Source organism: Hemiscyllium ocellatum, chromosome 11, assembly GCF_020745735.1.
Source record: "Hemiscyllium ocellatum isolate sHemOce1 chromosome 11, sHemOce1.pat.X.cur, whole genome shotgun sequence".
Taxonomy (NCBI): Eukaryota; Metazoa; Chordata; class Chondrichthyes; order Orectolobiformes; family Hemiscylliidae; genus Hemiscyllium; species Hemiscyllium ocellatum.
This window is the reverse complement of record NC_083411.1, coordinates 15900191-15924129: the sequence shown is the minus strand read 5'-3', so window position 1 is coordinate 15924129 and position 23939 is coordinate 15900191. Positions and strand designations below refer to the sequence as shown.

General features: G+C 44.3%; 1 protein-coding gene across 5 annotated transcripts in view; it reads left to right on the top strand.

Annotated features, from left to right (window-relative positions):
- The window catches only part of mtmr1b (myotubularin related protein 1b), a 108332-nt gene that overhangs the window by 51688 nt on the left and 32705 nt on the right, over window positions 1-23939 (top strand). For all 5 annotated transcript variants that reach the window (XM_060832421.1, XM_060832419.1, XM_060832418.1 and 2 more), the window contains 8 exons: window positions 328-422; window positions 3315-3416; window positions 5430-5531; window positions 11019-11102; window positions 13414-13563; window positions 15008-15196; window positions 17178-17363; window positions 22382-22588. In XM_060832421.1, coding sequence (XP_060688404.1) covers window positions 328-422; window positions 3315-3416; window positions 5430-5531; window positions 11019-11102; window positions 13414-13563; window positions 15008-15196; window positions 17178-17363; window positions 22382-22588 — 1115 coding nt within the window. The remainder of the gene's footprint in view (window positions 1-327; window positions 423-3314; window positions 3417-5429; window positions 5532-11018; window positions 11103-13413; window positions 13564-15007; window positions 15197-17177; window positions 17364-22381; window positions 22589-23939) is intronic.

Here is a 23939-nt window from a genome sequence, read left to right as displayed (position 1 = left end):
CAATTTAGCTTGGCCAATTCACCTGACCCGCACATCTTTGGACTGTGGGAGGAAACCGGAGCACCCGGAGGAAACCCACGCAGACACGGGGAGAACGTGCAAACTCCACACAGTCAGTCACCTGAGTTGGGAATTGAACCCGGGTCTCAGGTGCTGTGAGGCAGCAGTGCTAACCACTGTGCCACCGTGCCGCCCACTTTTAGGTAATTTAGGGAGCAGGTAATTGAGGAATACAGCAATTTTGATTGATGCTTAATTCAAAAGGCTCGGCTGGAATAAAGTAGATCGACAGAGTTAACGAATAATATTTGTATGTTTGCTTCACAGCCAAAGATGTCACATACATCTGTCCTTTCATTGGGGCCATCAGTGGGACGCTCACTGTCACCGAATACAAACTGTACTTCAAAAGTGTAGAGCGGGTAAGTTAAACAGCACTGATGATGTATGCTCCTTAGACTTCAATATACCAGGGTAGTGTTTGCCTCTGTCTTCTTTTGGTGATAAAATGAGTGTTGTGAATGTGCTGGGAGCTTGCACTGACTGTTGATGACAGACCCACATTTGGAGCAGCTTTATATTTCATCCAGTGGAAAAATTAAAGAGAAGCTGTGCAAATCCTTCTCCAAGAAATGTCCCAGAGTATGAGGTGGCAATATCCTCTGGTGGCTTCTCCAACAGGTTGATGGTCCGTTTAAAATAAAATCTAATATATTTGCTGCTTTGACTTCTTTCGCTCTGGTAAGTGCCAACTTTGTACATTTTGTCACCCCGAGGGTCATAAGACCATCCTGATGGTAAGGTTCTGTTCCTGTCCCAAGACATCTGTCCCAGCGGGGAGTAGGTCACTTCACTCCTGGGGAGATCCAGTGCATTTCTCTCAGTGCTCGGTGCACAGTGATCATCTCTGGCCTTAACGAGATGAGTTTGTAATGGGCCCACTTGGACGCCTCGTGACTGAAAACATAGGAGCAGAAGTAGTCCATTCAGCCAATCAAGTCTGCCTTGCCCTTCAATGAGATTGTGGCTGATCTGATAATCCTCAACTCCACTTTCCTGCCTTTTCCTATAACCCTTGATTCCCTTACTGATTAAAAATCTATCTGTTGGCTGCTATACTTTCTGTCACCTAGATCTTGAGCCCTGAAATTTGTTCCCAAAATCGTTTCTTCTTCTTCTATTTTAAGATGTTCCTTAAAACCTATCTGAGTCGGTTGTTTGAACATAGAACACAGAATGTAACAGTGCAGTACAGGCCCTTCGGCCCTCGATGTTGTGCTGACCTGTGAAATTAATCTGATGCCCATCTAACCTACACTGTTCCACTATTATGCATATGTATGTCCAATGCCCATTTAAATGCCCTGAATGTCGTCGAGTCTACTACTGTTGCAGGCAGGTATTCCATGCCCATACTACTCTCTGAGTAAAGAAACCACCCCTAATATCTGTCCTAAATTTCTCACCCCTCAATTTAAAGCTATGTCCCCTCGTGTTAGCCTTCACCATACAAGGAAAAAGGCTCTCACTGACTGCCCTGTATAACCCTCTGATTATCTTAAGAGTCTCAATTAAGTCACCTCTCAACCTTCTTCACTCCAACTAAAACAGCCTCGGTTCACTCAGCCTTTCCTCATAAGACCTTCCTTCCATATGTGCAACATCCTGGTAAATCTCCTCTGAATCCTTTCCAAAGCTTCCACCTCCTACCCATAATGCGGTGACCAGAACTGCATGCAATACTCCAGGTGTGGCCTTACCAGTGTCTTGTATAGATGAAGCATGACTTCATGGCTCCGAAACTCAATCCCCCTACCAATAAACGCTAACACACCATATGCCTTCTTGCCACCCAAATTGATAGGGTTGTTAACATTCCCTTGCTTCCCTGAAAATCCGAGGGCAAATCCCATCCGGCCCACAGAGTTTATCTATTTTCAGATTTTCCAAAATTGCTAAAATCTCTTTGTCAACCGCAATCCCATCTAATCTATTAGCCTGTATCTCTGTATTCTCACTAACATTGCCCTTTTCCAGTGTGAATACTGATGAAAAGTATTCATTAAGCATTTCCCCTATATCCTCAGATTCCACACACAACTTCCCATTACTGCTTTTGATTGGCCCTAATCTTGTCCTAGTCATTCTTTGATTCCTGATATACCTAGAGAAGGCTTGAGGGTTTTCCTTGATCCTATCCACCAACAACTTCTCATGTCCCCTCCTGGCTCTTCTTAGCCCTCTCTTTAGATCTGTTTTGGCTAACTTATAACTCTCAAACCCCCTAACTGAGCCTTCATGCCTCCTCCTCACATAAGCCTTCCTCTTCCTCTTTACATGAGCTTCAACTTCTTTAGTAAACCATGGCTCCCTCTCTTGACAACTATCTCTCTGCCTGATATATACTTAGCAAGAACCCGCAGTAGCTGTTTCTTGAATAAGCTCCACATTTCAAGTGTGTCCATCCCCTTGACTTAACATCTCGTGTTTTGGGGTTAAGTTTTGACTTCATACTTTTATGAAGCACCTTTGGGCATCTGGGGTGTGAAAGGTGCTATATGAATGCAAGTTGTTATTTTAATAAATGAAAAGCAACAGCCAAATTGGGCACAGTCCACTTCTATAAACAGAATGAACTGTGATCTCTTTTTGAGAACATTGATTATGAAGTGAAGAGTCCTCAATGTTTGAGGAAGGGGCGATTGGTGAGGGTCAAAAGTTATGGGGGTCAGATGGGAAAGTTGATTTGAAACCACAATCTGATAAGCCATGTTGTCATTAAATGGTGGAGCAGGCTTAAAGGGCAAAATTGACTTCTCCTATTCCTAAATTCCTGTGTTGTGAAGAGATTAAATATACAACCATCAAAAAATTCCAAATAAAAACAAAGTTATGGAGAAACCCTACATGTCTGCAGCATCTGTGGAGAAAGAAAGTTAACTTTTAAAGAGTCTGATTCAATCCTGATGAAAGCTTCCAACCTGAAATGTCGACTCCCCTCCTGCTGTGATGCAGCCTGACCTGCTGTGCTTTTTCCAGCTCCCCTCTTTATCCACTCTGACTCTCCAACATCTGCAGTTCTCACTGTCTCTGATTTGAATCTTCTTTGGAACTGAGCTGTGTTCCAGAGAAGGGTCACTGGACTCGCAATGTTGACTCAGTTTCTCTCTTCATAGATGCAGCCAGACCTGCTGAGTTTTTCCAGCACTTTGAGTTTTTATTTTGATTTCCAACACTGGTAGAGCTTTGTTTCTGTCCCGTTTCTCTCTGATGGTACAAACTGCCCCTCACTCAGTTTTGTTTTTATAAACCAGGATCCCCCTTTCACCCTTGATGTTCCACTAGGGGTCGTGAGTCGTATCGAAAAGATTGCTGGCATTCAAGAGAACTCCTGTGGCTTGGAAATTGTGTGCAAGGTAATGTTTACTATTTATAACATCTTGTGATTGGAAAGAGGTAGAAGCAGTTTTACAAAGTGCTGGACAGACCACACATGGAGCTCTGCAAAACATCGTGAGCACAGCACCTTCAAAAGCTTTGGAAGGAGTAAATTGCAGGCTTATCAGGATGGGACTGTGAGCGCAGGAGTTAATTTACAAGGAGGCGCCACACAAATGCAAGTTGTAGTCCATGGAATTTGAGAATTTAAGGGATGGTTTGATTGATTTTTCAGGATATTAAGGGGAACAGCTAGGGATAGATGGGGAGAATATATCGCTGTTAGGTGGGAAGGTTTAACAACAGGAAGGCTGTGTCTGAAATGTGGAGGCAGACATTTCTGGGATGAAGTTAGGAAACAGTCCGTTATGCAGTGTTGTGAAGATTCAGAACTTGCTTCCACAAACGGTAATTAGTGCTGGGTCAGCTATTAATTTTAAAAATGAGAAGGATGGATTTTTATTAGTCTAAGGTATTAAAGAATACATGTGGAGTTAGACTGCAGATTGTCCGTGATCATAAGGAAGAGCTTGAAGGGTTAAATGTCTTACTCCTTGATGACATGGAACCTCGACCTATGAGTGTGTTGGGTTGTGAGCTCAACAGTGGACCAAACGGTAGAATAAATTGTTTGTAATCTCTCAGAGAAATAAGTGTCCTTTGAGTATTTCAGTTCCCTCGTGCTTGTATTTTACAGAATTGTTGGCTTGCATTTGCATTGTTGTCCATTTTAAAAGCAGCTTTTTTTATTCCATTCAAGGGATGTGGGCATTGCTGGCTGGGTCAGCATTTAGTGCCCGTCCTTAGTTCTTGAGAAAGTGGTGGTGAGCTGCCTTCTTGAACTGCTGCAGTCCATGTGTTGTTGCAAGACCCACATTGCCCTTAGGGGGGGAATTCCAGGATTTTGACCGAGCCTCAGTGAAGGAATGGCGATCTATTTCCAGGTCAGAAGGGTGAATGGCTTAAAGGTGAACTTGTAGATGGTCGTATTCCCATGTATCTGCTACCTTTGCCCCTCTAGATAGAAGTGGTCGTGGGTTTAGAAGCACTAGCTTTCGAAGCGTTGCTTCTTCATCAGCTGGTTGTGGAGCAAGATAACGCAGCACTTTGAAAGCTAATACCTGTACCTCTGAATAAACCCGTTAGACTGTAACATTGTGTTGTGTGACTTTTAACATTGTCCACCCTATTCCAACACCAGCAGCTCCAAATCATGGGTTTTGAAGGTACTTTCTAAGTATTTTAGGTGTATTCCTGCAGTGCATCTTGTACATAATGCACACTGCTGATACTGAGCGTGAGTAGTAGGAGGAGTGGTTGCTTGTGAATGTGGTGCCAAGGAAGGGGCTGCTTTGTCCTGAATGGTGTTGGGCTCTTGAGTGTTGTTGGAGTTGTATTCATCCAGGCAAGTGGGGAGTAATGCATCACACTCCTGACGTGTGCCTTGTAGATGATGGACAGGCTTTGGGGAGTCAGGAGGGAGTTACTCACGACAGTATTCCAAACCTCTGACCTGCACTTGTACTTACTGTGTTTATGTGGTGAGTCTAGTTCACTTACTGGCCTTGGGTAACCCCAAGGATATTGATAGTTGGGGAGTCATTGATGGTAACACCATTAAATGTCAAGGGGCGATGGTTAGATTGTTTCTTGTTGGTGATGGTCATTGCCTGGCATTTGTGTGGCATGAATGTTACTTGTCACTTGTCAACCCAAGCTTGGATATTGTTCAGATCCTGTTGCATGGACTGCTTCAGTGTGTGAGCAGTCACGGATGGTGCTGAGCTGATCATTGTGCAGTCATCAGTGAACATTGCCACTTCTGACCTTATGATGGAGGGGAGATCATTGATGACCTCGATTGTTTCTCGATTTCCCAGCCTCGAAATTTAGCATTTCCTGTTGCAACCAAACCTCATAGGCTTCAGCTTTATTTTTGTGTTTTCAGTCTAGACGTGATTAGGTTTGACGTTGTCCAACTGTGTTAACAGGATATGAGAAATCTGCGGTTTGCATACAAACAGGAAGAACATGGTAAACTCGAGATCTTTGAGAACCTCACACAGTACGCCTTTCCTGTCTCGAAGAACTTGGTAAGTCTGCCTGGCGTTGTGCTGTGTTTGTACTGTTCAGTCAGTGTAACACTGATAGCTGTCCGATAAGCTGCTCAGGTCAGACATTTTAAATAGTAAATTGCTGATTACAATTTGAATGCAATGGTCTTTTTATTGTATAGTTGATAGCACACTGGCAAGAGGTTACATACTACAGCTGTGACTTCTGCATTTGTTAGAAGCTTAGCTGCTGAGGGCACTTTTACCTGTACTGTTGTTACACAAAGTTACTGTTGCTGTCAATGTGTCATTACCAGACAGAAGGAGGCCCATCGTATTTCTGTCAACTCCCACTGTAGAGAAATCCATATGGTAGATTGTTGTCTAAATCTTCTCATCCATTTCTAGGCTCACACACTCACACTCTCTCTCCCCTTGGCTCTAGCAGCCTTCCAGTAAGTGCCCATCATTTGCTGAGCACTGATTGCCAGTTGGTTATTTGACCATGTGGGGCTTCATAGATCTTGTCTGAAGTTGATACACGTGTGGATTCTGGCCAGGAACCTATGGGCGCTAATCCAGAATATGAACCTTCACTAATTTCCACCAGCCACACTCCTCTTGCAATGACCTCTGAAGCTCTGGGCTGAGACCTGATGCAGTCCTGCTTTGTCGAATTTTCCAATTCCCCAATCAAACCTGCTGCCTTCTGTTCTGCCTACTTTATTTTTTTTGTAATTGTGAAAATATACATTATTCATAATTTATCTATAAGTAAGTACAAAGATCCAAAACAGTTCTGTACAGACTTTGCAGAAAGTGCTACTTTAACGCAATTGATTTTATTGTTTCAGAAGAGCATAAATTACTAAATGTCACATCAGGCAGGCATGTCTTCAAATGAATACTTTTTTAATATATGTTGACCATATAGCATGCTGTGTACAATCCTGCCCAAAATACCACTATCGAGACAAACACAATCACTCATTGCATGAAGTGGCTATCTTTACCTTTCCTTGGTAAAACATCATTTTATAAAAGGGCTATGAATATTGTCCAAGTGAAATTCAATGTTTGGAAACTATCTGGGAGACAACAAACTGGAAAATTAGTTTAAAATATCAGTGATGATAAATCATTTCAAAGATTGTATTAGCACCAGTTTATGTACAGTGAATTCTAGGGTCAGAATTAGCCAGATGGATTTCTGACAATTTAAAAGGGTACTGTTCCTTTGTTTAGGGAGCTGTGGGAGGGTGACATTGAGTGAAAGTGGACACTGGGGAATCATGCGCTCAATGAGCCTCTGTATTTTGTGGAGTTGTATTTTGAGGTCAGTGACATACTCAATAGCTGCTCAGTGCTTATCGGTGACAGAGCATGTTGTTCTGCAGAACGATTTGTAACTGTCAGTCATAGATGACACAGACAAAATCTTTATTTCTCATTCTGAGCGAAAGGCCAGTACCAGTCTCGCAGAGACCTTGTGTCATCCCAGTCCTTCTAAGTTCATGTTCAGCCAGTTGTAACACTAGCTTGAAGGCAGTTCGTGAGAGTGCTGCTGAAACCTATCGTTTCGCATCTGAAGGGATGATCGTCCTGTGAAATCAACCGTTAGAAACCCTTCGTGCAGTAGACACCATGAGAGGAGAGGACGCAGTTGCACTTTTCCTCTCTAAAGTCGATTTTAGTTCCAGGTTAAAGCAGGTTTTGCTTTCATGTAAATTAAATTCCTTCGCGGTCTGGCTGTAAGATTTTCAATCTCCTGAACCGGCTGTGCCAAGGTAACATTAATGCTGTCTGGAGAAAACAAAAATAAATGCAGGTCTATGTGCAACAAAGACTCACTGAAACTTTATTCATGGTGTCACATGATTGAAACAATAGCAGTCCCACCTGCCTGGTTGTTTGTTGAATAATTTTATTTAATATTTTTGAAAAGCGCAATGAGTTGCTGAAATCTTTCATCGGGATGTTTCCATAAGACCATAAGACATAGGAGTGGAACTAAGACCATTCGACCCATCAAGTCCACTCCGCCATCCAGTCATGGCTGATGGGCATTTCAACTCCACTTACCCACATTCTCCCCGTAGCCCTTAATTTCTCGTGACATCAAGAATCTATCAATCTCTGCCTTGAAGACATTTAGCGTCCCGGCCTCCACTGCACTCTGCGGCAATGAATTCCACAGGCCCACCACTCTCTGGCTGAAGAAATTCTGTTCTGAATTGACCCCCTCTAATTCTAAGGCTGTGTCCACGGGTCCTAATCTCCTCGCCTAACGGAACAAATTTCCCAGCGTCCACCCTTTCCAAGCCATGTATTATCTTGTACGTTTCTATTAAGTCTCCCCTTAATCTTCTAAACTCCAATGAATACAATCCCAGGATCCTCATATGTTAGACCAACCATTCCAGGGATCATCTGTGTGAGTCTCCGCTGGACACGTTCCAGTGCCAGTATGTCCCTCCTGAGGTGTGGGGACCAAAACTGGACACAGTACTCCAAATGGGGCCTAACCAGAGCTTTATAAAGTTGTGCTTTTATATTCCAACCCTCTTGAGATAAGTGACAACATTGCATTCGCTTTCTTAATCACGGATTCAACCTGCATGTTTACCTTTAGAGAATCCTCGACTAGCACTCCCAGATCCCTTTGTACTTTGGCTTTACGAATTTTCTCACCGTTTAGAAAGTAGTCTATGCTTTTATTCTTTTTTCCAAAGTGCAAGACCTCGCATTTGCTCACGTTGAATTCCATCAGCCATTTCCTGGACCACTCTCCCAAACTGCCTAGATCCTTCTGCAGCCTCCCCACTTCCTCAGTACTACCTGCCTGTCCACTTAACTTCGTATCATCTGCAAACTTCACTAGAATGCCCCTAATCCCTTCATCCAGATCATTAATATATAATGTGAATAGTTGTGGCCCCAACACTGAACCCTGCGGGACACTGCTTGTCACCAGCTGCCATTCCGAAAAAGAACCTTTTATCCCAACTCTCTGCCTTCTGTCAGACAGCCAATCCTCAATCCATCCCGGTAGCTCACCTCGAACACCATGGGCCCTCACCTTGCTCAGCAGCCTCCCGTGTGGCACCTTATCAAAGGCCTTTTGGAAGTCTAGATAGACCACATCCACTGGGTTTCCCTGGTCTAACCTACTTGTCACCTCTTCAAAGAATTCCAACAGGTTTGTCAGGCACGACCTCCCCTTACTAAATCCGTGTTGACTTGTTCTAATCAGACTCTGCTCTTCCAAGAATTTAGAAACCTCATCCTTAATGATGGATTCTAGAATTTTACCAACAGCCGAGGTTAGGCTAATTGGCCTATAATTTTCCATCTTTTGTCTTGATCCTTTCTTGAACAAGGGACGTACATTCAGTGCCTCAGCAGATCAGGCATTTGACCAAGTCCTGAGCAGCCTTTCCTCCCATAATATAAATGCTTGTGATTGTTGGAAAATTAGCATTCTTGCATTTGTCCTAATGAATGCAGGATGAAAGGTTTCAATAACATTTCAGCAAGATTTGAGCTGTTGTACTATTGAGCAGTAGTCCTGTTTAAGTAACCAGCGGCCAGTTGCCCTGAAGCATGATCACCTGCTGACCAAGCAATTGCTATCATCTTATTTCACAATTCTTCTCTGAAAGAAAAGCTTGTCAGTAGAAGTGGTTTATTATACTGGCTCTTGGACAAGCCTCTCAGAAAACCATGGCCAATGATAGCCAGACATTTAGCTTAAATGATTGTTATATATCCAATAGAAAGTGGTGAGTAGCCCCAGTTATAGCTACAGCAACACAGTGTTAGCCTCACAAACAATTTTTCTTGTAGAAATCCCCTTCCTCGATGCAGGCTGAAGCTGAATAAACTGGGGCTTTTTTCCCTGAAGTGTCAGAGGCTGATGGGTGACCTTAACAGAGGTTTATAAAATCATGAGGGGCATGGATAGGGTGAACAGACAAGGGGCGGGGGAATCAAAACTACAGGGCATAGATTTAAGGTTAGAGGGGAAAGATTTAAAAGTGACCAAAGAGTCAACATTTTCATGCATAGGGCTGATGTGCGTGTAGAATGAACTGCCAGAGAAAGTGGTGGAGGTGGGTACAATTGTTTTTCTTCATTAACTCACAGGATGTAGGCATCACTGGCTAGGCCAACATTTATTGCCCATCCCTAATTGCCCAGAGGGCAGTTAAGCATCAACCACATAGCTGTGGGTCTGGAGTCACATCTAAGCCAGACCAGGTAAGGATGGCAGTTTCCTTCTCTAAAGGACATTAGTGAACCAGATGGGTTTGTCTGACAATTGTCAATGGCTTCATGGTCATCATTAGACTTTTAATTCCAGATTCGTGTTTTATTGAATTCAAATTCCATTTGCCATGGCAGAATTTGAAGCCTGTCCCCAGATCATTCACTGAGTTTCTGCATTAATAATCACCATTAATTACAACATTTAAAAGCCATCTGGTTAGGTGCATGAATAGGCAAGGTGAAGTGGGATATGGGCCAAATGCTGGCAAATGGGACTAGATCAGTTTGGGATATCTGGTCAGTATGGGTGAGTTGGATCGAAGGGCCTGTTTCCATGCTATATAACTGTGTAGGTAACTGTTTAACATACATGTATGTTTATTTGTCACAGATTGATCACTGCTCCTTGTGAAACTTTGAGTCTCTCTATATGACTGCAGTTTGGAATTCTGGTGTGAACTTATCAAGCCTGTGACTTCTTGGTGCAGTTTCTGTTTTTGTGCAGCTGTTGCAACTCGCTCAGATTGCTTTCCATACCCAGACCCACACCCAGACACACACCCATCCCACCTCTCCCAGTGATCTTCATCTCGGAGGAAGTTGGATCATTGCTTGCTGTCTGTCCAAGCTCTTCATTGGGTTGCTACCCCCTGCTGGTGTTGAGCTGTCAGTAATGACCTCTCCCCTTTCTGACCCTTACCCACGGTGTCTGCACAGCATTCGGCTCCAACATGAACTGTTTTAGCAGTCAAGCGATATGCAGTAACCCAGCAAATAAAAAAAAACACACTCTACAATCAAAAAATATTTTCACATTTTTTTTACATCATTATGTTAACTAACACACACAACAGCTCCTGACCTCGTGCGAATTATAAAATTTACTGGCAGGACGTGGGTGTCACTTGCTGGGCCAGTGTTTATTGCCTGTCCATGGTTGCCCTGGTGAAGGTGGTGGTGACCTGCCTTCTTGAACTGTTGCTGTCCGTGGGGGGTGGGGGGGGGAGAGGAGAATGGAGAGAGAGGCTGTGTTGTTGGGGAGAAAAGCTGCTCCCCCAGTACCATCCAGCAGGAGTACAGACAACACTCACTCCGCATCATTGTCAATTGCTTCTTATTTACTGATCAAAACGACATCAGGATCATCTGGATTCCCATTTAGCCAGGTGTGGGTAACCTGCCAGACAATGCTGTTTGATGTCAGGTTCAATGTGTTGGGTCATAATGTGTTGTTGCTGTTTTCTTTCTCCCATCTAGCCACTGTTTGCAATGAAATATAAGGAGAAGTATCCGGTTCAGGGCTGGAAGGTGTACGATGCTGTGGCAGAATATAAAAGACAGGTGGGTCATCAATGTCCCTCTTACTCATGGCATATTCCACATGTTGTCTCTCCTTCTGTACGGAGCATGTTATTTAAAGCTGGTCAACATTTTGGTGCCAATTCTACGCGGTTTTGCTCTCTGCCACCGTGTGAGTTGAAGGTTGGGGCTCTCAGGCTTGTTCCACTTCTGTCCTTGGCATGCAGGCGATGCTGGCAAGGATCATTTATTGTGCCTCCCTAGTCACCCTGGGACATGAATATTATGTTAAAGGTGCTACATAAATGCAGGTTCTTTTTGTTGGGCTCGGAAAGCCATGACAAGTGGATGAGCTTACCTGGCCACTCCAGAGTGCTCGAAGGGTCAACACCATTGAATGGGACTGGAATTCAAACTGGGTGTGGCTGCCATGTCCCCTTCCCTGAAGTGCATTAGCAAAGCAGTTGTGTTTCTCTACAACAAAGTATTCTGATTGGCCTTGCACGAGAGAAAAACATAGTTTGCCAGCTGGTCTTGTGGCTCAGTGAGGAGGTCCCTCCCTCTGGACCAGAAGCTTCAAGCCTGAGTCCCACTTCGGGATATAATGGCCGTGGAAGGTTTGTTAGAAGAACAGGCAAACACTTTGGTTGTCAGTCCTTTGGTACGCCTGTGGTAGATGGTAAGAGCGGGAAAGTTCCCTGTTCATCAGAACCGTGAGAACGCTGTAGCATCACAACTCTCCCCACATTGAACATAGGAGCAGGCCATTCGGCCCTTCAACCCTGCTGCATCATTCAATACGATCATGGCTGATCATGTAATTCTGTCCCCTGTTCTCACTTCCTCCCACCTCCTTTGATCTCTTTAGTCCTGTGAACTATATATATCTCTCCTTCTTGAAAACATACAATGTTTTGGCCTCAACAGCGTGGAGTCATATAGCATGGAGACAGGCCTGTTGGCCCAGCTCCACCCACTTCCCATTCTGTGTTTAGTAAAAAAGTTGCCCCTCATGTCCGTTTTAAATCTTTCTCCTCTGTGGTAGTGAATCCGTCAGACTCACGCTGTCTGGGTGAAGATCTTTCTCCTAAATGGCCTACCCATTATCTTTGGACTGTGACCCCTGGTTGTGGCTTCCCCGCTCATTCCCCTGTTTGCCCTGCCTCGTCCTCTTAGAAGTTGATTAAGTTCTGTGAGATCCTCCCTTATTCTTCTAGATTCCAGTGAATATCACCGAATCTAAACCAATCCAGTCTCTCCTCATATGTCAAGGGGTTCCTTGAGCAGGCTCTTGTCATGAGTAAGTGTCCAAGGGACAACCCCACACAATTTTAGAAGATTTATTTCATTCATACCAAATGTTAAGGTGAGAAACTTGTCATTAAAACTTCTTTCAAAGTTCAGGCATGTTAGTCTGAGAAGCAGACCTGACTCTCCTCAGTGGTGAGTGTAAAATCTATTATTGCACATGTATTTTTATCTGTAATTATACAGCTGTGCAACACAGGAGGAGGGCATTCAGACCATTGCTAATGCTGTCAGCCCTTTCAAAGAGCTCTCCTGTTCCCCTGTATCTTTCAGTTTGAGCCTAGAGCAGCAGGCTAATCAACACAGTATAAAAGAGAATCCCATTGGACTAAATGTACACGTGGGACCTGTAAGCAGTACCCCAGGTCAGCCAGCTGAGTGTGCCACACAGAGGGAGCTGACTTGTAAGGATGCGAACACCCCCCCCAACCCTTTTTCTTTCTAAATGGAAAGAGAGATTTGGATTTAGATAGCGCCTGTCACAACACTAGACTTCTCAAAATGCTTTACAGCCGATGAAGTCCATTTTAAAAAATCTGGGGTCGGTTGTTGTAGTGACTTGGCAGTCATATTGTGCACAGCAAACTCCCACAAACAGCTGCGGGATAATGACCAGATAATCTGTTTTAGTGCTGTTGGTTTTAGGAGGTAGTACTGGCCCAGCCATCATTCCTGCTGAAGGGCTTATGCCCAAAACATCAACTGTTCTGCTCCTTGGATGCTGCCTGACTTGCTGTGCTTTTCCAGTGCCACACTTTGACTCCAGCCAATAAGGTAACTTCCTTGCTCTCCTTCGAGAGTGCTGCACTCCCTCGGTACCGCAAGGGGAGAGCCAGTCTAAAGCTTGTACTCAGTGCATTGCATTCCCCTCCCCTTATTCCCCCCCCCACCCTGATCTACCTCACCTCCCTTTCCCTCTCCTTCTCTCGGAAATGCTGGAAGCACTCTGCAGGTTAGCCAACAGCTTTGGAGAGAAGCTGAGTTAAAGTTTTAGCAATCTTTTGCTTCTCTTGTTCTTTTCAGTCTCTATTTGTGCTCTGTCCAGGGTTTGCCAAATGAAAGTTGGGTCATCAGTAAAATCAACAGCAACTATGAACTCTGCGATACGTACCCTTCGATTGTGGTGGTGCCTACCAGTGTCAAAGATGACGACCTTTGTAAAGTGGCAGCATTTCGAACACGTGGGCGAATTCCAGTGAGTTCCCAAAAGAATTTCTTTGTTTGAGTCTCTGTGGTGTGACTACATTTGGCACTCCAGCAGAAACGCCACCTCCTTTTGAATCTCTCTGTAATAAACCCAGCATTGAAACAGCTGCTGTGTCATTCCTGTGAGAATGACAGGACCACAGGACAGTAAACAGCTCAGATTCTGGTCAGTGCTTTTGTTAAAGGAGAGCTGCATATTTTTCTCTAAATTATAAGCTAATCCTTAAACTGTTTCTGATTTAATAAATGTGTGGTTACCTTCCTTTTTAAAAAAAACAACGAGCATGAAGTAAACATAACTGTATATTTGTAAGGTCGGAGGATTAGCCTGATAATCAGTTGTAGTGGAAATGCTGAAAGATGGTGTTAACAAGGCACTCAGAAAAGCAATATGTACATGTATGAGTGAGCATGAACACACGCATCGTGGGATAGGCAATTACATGATTAAAATGTTTGGGATAGATAAATGGAATGTGTTGGTTATAAATAAGCTGCTGTTTGTTGAATCTGCCGTAATCATGCCAATTTATAGAAAACAGCAGTGTTATTCAGAGTCTTCTTTACGAGTTGAGTTTTGCTTGCATTTTGTTGGCAGCTGAGTAGAATCACAGAATCCCTACCGTGTGGAAACAAGTCCTTTGGCCCAACAAGTCCACGCTGACCCTCTGAAGAGTAACCCACCCAGACCTATTCCCTCCGTTTAACCCCTGACTAATGCATCCAACCTACACGTCCGCGAGCACTGGATAATTTAGCATGGCCAATTCACCTAACATGCACACCTTTGGATTGTAGGGGGAAACTGGAGCACCCTGAGAAAACCCACACAGACACGGGGAGAATGTGCAGACTCCACGTAGGCAGGTCCCTGGTGCTGTGAGACAGCAGTGCTAACCACAGAGCCACCATGTACCTGTAAAGCATTAAGAGTTTGAAACCAAGGCAAAGATTGTCTGGAAAATGTGTGAGATCTGGTTTAATGCAATGATCCTGAAATCATTAACTATTCCATTGTGTGTTTAATTGGTTTTGTCCTTCTTACCTTGTCTTTTGAGTGAATCTTCTTCCCTTCGCTGTTAGAGAGAGAAAAATAACTCCCTTCAGAGCTCAGATCATTGCAAGAAACATGATCTCAACACATCAACATTGTACCTCCTCTGGCTCAGCCCTCTCCTGTCTCACTTTTTTGTTCTGCTTTGTCAGTTTGCACTTAATGACCCTAACACCCGTGTGCATCCACCCGGTTCAACTCCAGCCCCTAAAGGCCACCCCAGATCTCATTGGCCACTGGAACAGGCTTGAGGGATGGAGTGACTTTGCTGCACTCCCTGTGGAACATATGTCCCATCAACAATCAAATTAAATATACTGTACCCCCTAAAATACTGAACCTTGATGCACTCAAAGACTGTTTCTGCCTCCTCCGTCAGGTTTTGTCTTGGATCCATCCAGAAAGCCAAGCGACGATTACTCGATGCAGTCAGCCATTGGTGGGGCCAAATGACAAGCGGTGTAAGGAGGATGAGAAATATTTACAAACCATCATGGACGCCAATGCGCAGTCTCACAAGTTAATCATCTTTGATGCTCGACAGAGCAGTGTGGCAGACGCCAGTAAGGTGCTTGTTATGTTTAGCATCTTGTAACTTGTATTATTAAATTGCATAGGATTGCAGGTAGTGTCTTGAAGTGGAGAGGGAGTACTGGTTGGAAAGTATAGGAATAAACGAGTCTTTTTCCAAGTGGCAACCCGGGACTTGTAGGATGCCTTAGGCAATATTGCTTGGACCCCAGCTATTCATAACTTATTTTAATGATTTAGAGGAGGAAATTCAATGTTATATCTACTGATATGCAGATGTCATAAGGCTGGTTGGGAGGTTGAGCTGAGAACAGGATGCAGAGATGCTTCAATGTGATTTGGACAAGTTGGGCGAGTGGGTAAATGCATGGCAGATGAAGGATTATTTGGATAAATGTGAGGTTATCCACTTTGGTAGGAAAAACCAAAGAATAGATTTTTAAGTGAATGACGATAGATTAGGAGAGGGGTGAGGTGCCTTGTCCAACAGTCACTGGAAATAAAGATAAAGGTGCAGCAGACGGTAAAGAAAGCAGACAGCATGTTGGCCTTTATAGCGAGTGGATTGCAGTATAGGCATACCTTCCGGCTCACTGCCTTTATTCCTGCTGAAGGGCTCTTGCCCGAAACGTCGATTTCGCTGCTCGTTAGATGCTGTCTGAACTGCTGTGCTCTTCCAGCACCACTGTCCAGAGAATGGAGTGTAAGGATGTCTTGCTGTAATTGTTCAGGGCCTAATGGGACCACACCTGGAATATTGTATGCAGTTCTGGTCTCCTTATCTGAGGAAGGATGTTGTGGCTGTGGAGGGAGTGGACTGAACCAGACTGGTTCATGGGAAGGCAGAACTGCCAGGTGAAGAGAGACTGGATCCTTTAAGAGTTTATTTACTCGAGTTTAGAAGAATGAGTGGAGCTGTCATAGAAAACTATAAAATTCTAACCAGACTAGACAGGGTAAACACAGGAAGGGTAGTGCTGTTGACTGGGGAGTCCAGTCTAAGGATATAGGATAGGCCACTTAGGACTGAAATAAGGAGAAATCTCTTCATCCTGAGAATAGTGAGTCTGTGGAGTTCTCTGCCATAGGAAGGAGTTGAGACCAAAACATTGAATGCTTTGGAAAGAAGTTCAACATAGTTCTTAGAGATAAAGGGATCAAAGGATATGGGGTGAAAGTGGAAACAGGTTACTGAGTTGGATGATCGGCCATGATGGTAATGAATGGCGAAGCAGGCTTGAAGGGCCGAGTGGTTTCTTCCTGCTCCTATTTTCTACGTTTCCATGGAGGTCATATTGTCAGACAATAAAAGTGGCTGTAAATAGACTGTTTTCAAAAAAATAATGTGATTGGAAATTTGGAAATCTTTATACCAAATTCCGAATCCATTGCACTTCGTGTAATGTTTATAAAGGTGCAATAGTCCCAGAGGGGAGAGAAAGGTAACAGGTGCTGGGTTAACCTGAGGGTCACCATGCCTGAAATGAGGGGAGAGGTTGAGAAGGGGAATCCTTCATGGTAGGCTCAGCCAGTGTGAGAATTGAACCCAGGCTGCCAGTGTCACTCTGTATTGTGAACCAACTAACGGAGCTGAGCCAGTTTTGTAGGGCAGTTAACTGAGGTAGAATTTCATCTCTTTGTAATATTCATGCTGAAGGCATAACTGCGTATGGAGTCAGCTGTTACTAGGGGACACAGCTTTAAATTAAGGGGTGGTAGGTATAGGACAGATGTTAGGGGTAGATTCTTTACTCAGCGGGTTGAGAGTTCATGGAATGCCCTGCCAGTAACAGTGGTGGACTCTCCCTCTTTATGGGCATTTAAGCGGGCATTGGATAAGCATATGGAGGTTATTGGGCTAGTGTAGGTTAGGTAGGCTTCGATCGGCGCAACATCGAGGGCCGAAGGGCCTGTACTGCGCTGTATTTTTCTATGTTCTATGCTGTGGTCATGCATTGAGTCTTGTCTTTACGTTTTTACTAATCATTGATATTTGCACAATTGCCACTATCTTATAGGCAAAAGGTGGAGGCTACGAGAGTGAATCTGCCTATTCAAACGCTGAGCTTATATTCTTGGAAATCCATAATATCCATGTCATGAGGGAGTCTCTCAGGAAACTGAAAGATGTCGTTTACCCTGTGATAGATGAAGCCAAGTGGCTGTCAAATATCGATTCAACTCATTGGTTGGAATACATAAGAGTAAGTTACCTGTTCTGCGATATTTAACTGTTATCATTGAATGGAACTGGTCTCCTCAAACCTCGAGTATCAATTCAATCTGCACAGTCCTTGGGTCATTAATTGTGGCGCTTAATTACAGGAGCACTGTTGGAGACTGAAACTGAGATGAAATAATGATTGTGGTTAAAGTGCGGGAACTGTGTGTGCTCCTTAAACCCCCCACCCGTCCATGTCCTTCTCTCTCTCAGAACTTTGCTCATGTATCTGTCAATCGTGTTGTAGTCTTGCTGATGGCTGTCACTGGGCTCGTCTCCCCCAGCAGTATCAGAGTGGAGCATGATCACCAGATACCTTCGTAAACTCAATTAGACAGTCAGCAGGAGCAATTTCTACCTCACCAGCCATGCCCCTCCCAACCCCCACCCCGTCACCTGCTGCACTCCTATCCTATCCCGAAGCACCAGGTTCAGTCTCAGTGCTGTAGTGAAGAGTTCACTTGGTAACAACTTGGGGTGTCTAGATCTGTGTGGTTCAGGCATGAAGTGGACAGTTTCTAGACTAGGAACTGAACTGGTCTAACCGCATAAACACAGTGGCACGGAGAGCAGGTTAGTGGTTAGGGATACTACAGCAAGTAACTCGCATCCTGACTCCCCAAAGCCTGCTCCACTATCCACAACACACCATTTAGGAGTGTGTTGGAATACTTCCTGGATGAGTGCATCCCCAATGATATTCAAGAAGCTTGACACCATCCAGGACACAGCAGGCCACTTGATTGACACCAAATCCACGAGCATCCACTCGCTCCACCACTGACACTCAGTAACAGCAGTGTGTATTTTCTACAAGATGCACGGCAGAAATTCACCAAAACTCCTTAGCACTTTCCAATCCCACAACCACTTCCATCTGGAAGGAAGGGCAGTAGATACATGGGAACACCGCCACCTGCAAGATTCCCTCCGAGCCACTCACCATCCTGACTTGGAAATATATTGTCAATCCTGTACTGTTGCTGGGTCAAAATTCTGGATTTCCCTCCCTAAGAGTATTTCCCCCCAAACAATAACATCTGGGTCAACCTACAGCACATGGACTGCAGTAGTTCAAGAAGGCAGCTCACCCCCACCTTCTCAAGGGCAGCTATGGACGGCTAATAATGTTGACCAGCAAGTGATGCTTATATTCCATGAGTGAGTGAAATAACAGGTTGTCTCTGGTTTTCATAGTTTGGTAACTAGCCTTGATGGTCAGAGGAGAGTCTAATCTTCAAAGAAGCCACTTGTTCTCTTTGTGAGACAGATGAGCTGTGCTCGGGTAGAACTTCCAACTTTGACAGGAGCATAAAGCAGATAGAGTCAGAGCATGGAAACAGTCCCTTTGGTCCAATTCGTCCATGCCGACCAAATATCCTAAATTAATCTAGTAGCAGCATTTGGCTCATATCCCTCTAAACTCTTCCTATTCATGTACCCATCACAATGCCTTTTAAATGTTGTAATTGTACCACCAATGCCTGTGGCAGCTCTTTCCACATATGCACCACCCTCTGCATGAAAACATTGCCCCTAAGGTCCCTTTTATATCTTTCCCCTCTCACCTTAAACTTATGCCCTCTAGTTCTGGATTCCAGATATTAGTGAGTGAATTAACCACAGTTATGACAATTAGTGCAGATCAGCATGCGGACCGAAATGGAGAGAGAGATTGAATTTTAGGTTCTTTTGTCCAAACTGAAAGTTCTGCCTTCTCTGTGTTGAAATCTTAAACAGTGCCAAAAAACCTTGTTTGCCCAGTTGGCAGAGGGATAACAGCTTTAGATGGTAGCAACACTGGAGAATATTGAACAGAAGGTGCCTCCCTTGTGAGGGAGTGCAGGAGTGTTATGACTCCACGCTCTAATTGGTTGCATTTCAGATAGTGTCAACCAGTCTAAAAGAAGCCAAGTTCCTTGTAATTGCATCCTGAGTTTGAATTGTGGTCTTTAACTCCCACATGTTTATCTGACTGAGAGAGCTTTCCAACAGTAATTTAGTGCAGTTGAGTTGCCCTGAAATGGCAGTTGGGTTTGAGAAGAGATCTTGGATCTTAACATCTCTCGCTGGGAAAATGTTAGAATCTATTATCAAGGATATAATAGCAGAACATTTAGAAAATTAATATAATTAAGCAGAGTCAGCCTGGCCTCAGGAAGGATACATCATAGTAGCCAATTGATTAAAGTCACAGAGTAATACAGTAAGGAAACATGCCCTTCTGCCCAAATTGGTCCATGCTGACTCTGGTACACACGCAGCTAATTCCAATTGCCTGCATTTGATCCATATCCCTCTAAACCTCGTAAATCTCATTTAACTATGTCTTTCCAATAACAGGGTGACCAAACCTGTAGGAGAAAGTCAGCACTGCAGATGCTGAAGATTAGATTAGATTAATTACAGTGTGGAAACAGGCCCTTCATCCCAACAAGTCCACACCGATCCGCCACCCATTCCCCTACATTTGCCCCTTACCTAACACTACGGGCAACTTAGCATGGCCAATTCACCTAACCTGCACATTTTTGGACTGTGGGAGGAAACCGGAGCACCCGGAGGAAACGCACGCAGACACGGGGAGAATGTGCAAACTCCACACAGTCAGTCAGTCGCCTGAGGCGGGAACTGAACCTGGGTCTCTGGTGCTGTGAGGCAGCAGTGCTAACCACTGTGCCACCGTGCCGCTCTCGATTAGAGTCGAGAGTGTGGTGCTGGAAAAGCAAAGCAGGTCAGGCAGCATCTGTGGAGCAGGAGAATCGATGGCATAAGCCCTTCATCAGGAATCCCTCTCAACTTAAATCTATGCCCTCTAGTTTTCAATTCCACATCCCAGGAAAAAAGACTATATGCATTCATCCTATCTATACCATTCATGATTTTAAACACCTCAATAAGATCACCCCTCATTCTGACCAAAACTGTATACAATACTCCAAGGGTAAAAAATGAGGTCTGCAGATGCTGGAGATCACAGTTGAAAATGTGTTGCTGGTTAAAGCACAGCAGGTCAGGCAGCATCCAAGGAATAGGAAATTTGACGTTTCGGGCATAAGCCCTTCATCAGGAATCCATACTCCAAGTGCAGCCTCACCAAAGAATGATACAATTGTAACACAACATCCAAACTCCTATACTCAATGCCTTGACCAATGTAGGCAAGCACGCTAATTGCTTTCTTCACCACCCTGTCTACCTGTGACTTGCTTTCAAAGAACTATGTACTTGTACTTCTAGGTCCCTCTGTTCCACAACACTCCTCAGGACCTTACCATTTACAGTAAAAGTCCTATCTTGGTTTGATTTTCCAAAGTGCAACACCTCATACTTACCTTTTTATTGAATTGCATTTGCTAATCCTTAACCAACTTCTCCATCTGATCAAGATTGTTCTATAGTTTTTGATAACCTTCCTTGCTATCAATGATACCTCCTAATTTTGTATTATCAACAGATTTACTAATCATGCCTTGTATATTCACATCCAGATCATTTATGTAAATAAGAAATAACAAAGGTCCCAGCACTGACCCTGTGGTATACCACTAGCTACAGGCCTGCAGTCTGACAAGAATTCTTTGAAGAGGTAACGAGCAGGATTGATAAGGGAGAATCTTTCAATGTAATGTATTTGGATTTCCAAAACGTGTTTGATAAGATACCATGCCTATGGCTATGTAAATAAGATGAGAGACCAGTGGAAGCAGTGAGGCAGTGGAGGTATATTCAAGGAGCAGGAAAGTCTACGTTTTGGGCAAAAGCCCTTCATCAGGAATGCACGCAGCCTCATTCCTGATGAAGGGCTTTTGCCTGAAACGTCGATTTTCCTGCTCCTTGGATGCTGCCTGACATGCTGTGCTTTTCCAGCACCACTCTAATCTAGACTCTGATCTCCAGCATCTGCAGTCCTCACTTTCACCTAGTGTGGAGGTATATTGACATGGACAGAGGATTAGCTAACTGAGAGAGACACAAAGATGAGATAATGGGGCATTTTCAGGATGGCAGTCTGTAACTGGTTGGCATTGCTACTTTCTTCCAGCGCCTCTTGGCTGTTCTTCACTGGAGTGACCTTCCTTCACATGAGATGTAGTTGTGCGTGTGTATGAACTTAGTGCTGTCATTGCACCATGCTGTTCTCCAGTTGCTTTGACATACCCACCGTTTGGTGTCATGGGCCTGGAATTTCTTCACCAAAGTGGGCAGAGGGTGTTGGGAAAATTCCCAGCTCTGCGTGCCTGCCTCGTGATAAAGAGCCCGCACTGACGGGATCTGCTTTGTATTTTTTGTTGTGGTGGGGTGTTGTTGGCTGGTATAGGAAAGAGTTTGGAGGCAGCCCCAAGGACTGCGTGTGTTAAGGCAGCCTGACTCAGTGAAAGAGACTGGAAAAGAACCAGTTGTAGATTAAAGACGTCCTTGTCAGCCCCATGTGTTGTGTACAAACAGTATTAGATATTGAGCCAACATCACATTAATTTTCTTCCTTTGTCCTGCTTCAGGTTAAATTCTTCACACTCTGAGAGGCAGTACTAACAGCCCTGACTACGTAGTTTAACTAAATACCGTATATCACAAGCTGATGCTTTTAAGAGAGTGTTTGTCAAAGGTGGTGTCTTCGATGAGAAAGAAGATCCAAATGCCTGTTTGAGTAGGTACAAATATCACCAAATGCTGTTGGGATAAGGACCCAGACTCCTCCTGGTCGCCTCTGCGCGCCACCCCCCACTTCAGCCACTGGCAGCAGAAATAGAGGTCACCTGATCATCCAAAAAAATGTGTGATCTTTGATTTTTTTTGTTGTATATAAATGCTGCTCTGTGTGCTTGTGTAACAGATGTAATTGTATTTTGAATGGAATTTCACTGGGCCTCTTGACATTATTGAGGTTTTGAAGAAATGCAACTTCATGATTCAGTTTATGCTAATTTCTTTCTCCACTGTGAACTCTAGTCTATAGCTCGTTCTGTCATTAATTGGCTGTCCTCTGTTCCTTTCCAGATCCTTTTAGCCGGAGCCGTTCGGATAGCAGACAAGGTTGAATCGGCAAAAACCTCGGTTGTGGTCCATTGTAGCGACGGCTGGGACCGGACTTCTCAGCTAACATCCCTAACCATGCTGATCCTCGACAGCTACTACCGAACAATCAAGGGTTTTGAAGTGCTGATTGAAAAGGAGTGGCTAAGTTTCGGACACCGATTTGCAGTCGTAAGTAATGAAAGGGCATAATGGAGTTATGAGTGAGCAAACAGAGTCATAGAGATGTACAACATGGAAACAGACCCTTCGGTCCAACCCATCTCTGAATCACTTTGCTTGGTACATCACTTGAAATTTGAGTTTTATAAACCTGGAATTGGTCTTTAATCCTGCTGTAAACACTGGAGCAAATAATGGAGCCTGATGCTGCCCTGCAATACTGATCACTCTCGGTCGTCAGTAAAGTGTTGGAAGGTGTCATCAACACTGCTACCCAGCAGCACCTGCTCAGCAGTAACCTGCTCAGTGACGCCCAGTTTGAGTTCCACCAGAGCCACTCAGCTCCTGACCTCACTACAGCCTTGGTTCAAACATGGACAAAAGAGCTGAATTCCAGAGGTGTGGAGAGAGTGACAGCCCTTGGCATTATAGCCGCATTTAACCTAGTGGGGCATCAAAGAGCCCCAGAGAAATTGGAGTCAATAGGAATCAGAGGAAAACTTTCCACTATTGGCTGTTATACCGAGTAAGTCGGTTGTGGTTATGGAGGTCAGTCACCTCAGCTCCAGGACATCTCAGCAGGAGTCCCTTGGGGTAGTGTCCTAGGCCAAACCATCTTCAGCTGCTTCATGAATGACCATTCCTCCATCACAAGGTCACTGTGCAATCATCAGCGAACATCCACACTATGTTCAGCACCATTCGCCATTTGCAACTGCTCAGATACTGAAGCAGTCTATATCCAAATGCAACAAGACCTGGATGATATCCTGGCTTGTGCTGACAAGTGGCAAGTAACATTCACGCCACACAAATGCCTGGCAATGAGTGTGATAATACAGAATCTAATCATCACTTCATGACATTCAATGACACTGCTGTCACTGAATCCCCCACTATCAACATCTTGGGGTTACCACTGACCAGAAACTCAACTGGACCCACCACATAAACACAGTGGCTACAAGAGCAGGTCAGAGGCTAGGAATATTGTGGTGAGTAACTCACCTTCTAATTCCCCAAAAGCTGTTCACCATCTATAAGGCACAGGTCAGGAGTGTGATGGAATACTCCCCACTTGGCTGGATGGGTACATCTCCAACAACACTCCGGAGGCCTGATACCATCCAGGACAAAGCAGCCTGCTTGATTGGCACAATATCCATTCTCTCCATCACCAATGCTCTGTAGCAGCAGTGTATAGTATTTACAAGATGCACTGCAGAAGTTCACCAAAGATCCTCTTCCAGCGCCTTTCCAAACCCACGACCACTTGCACCTCAAGGGACTAGGCCAGCAGATATATGGGAGCACCTGCATGTTCCCCTTCAAGCCATTCCCCAAACTGACTTGGAAATAT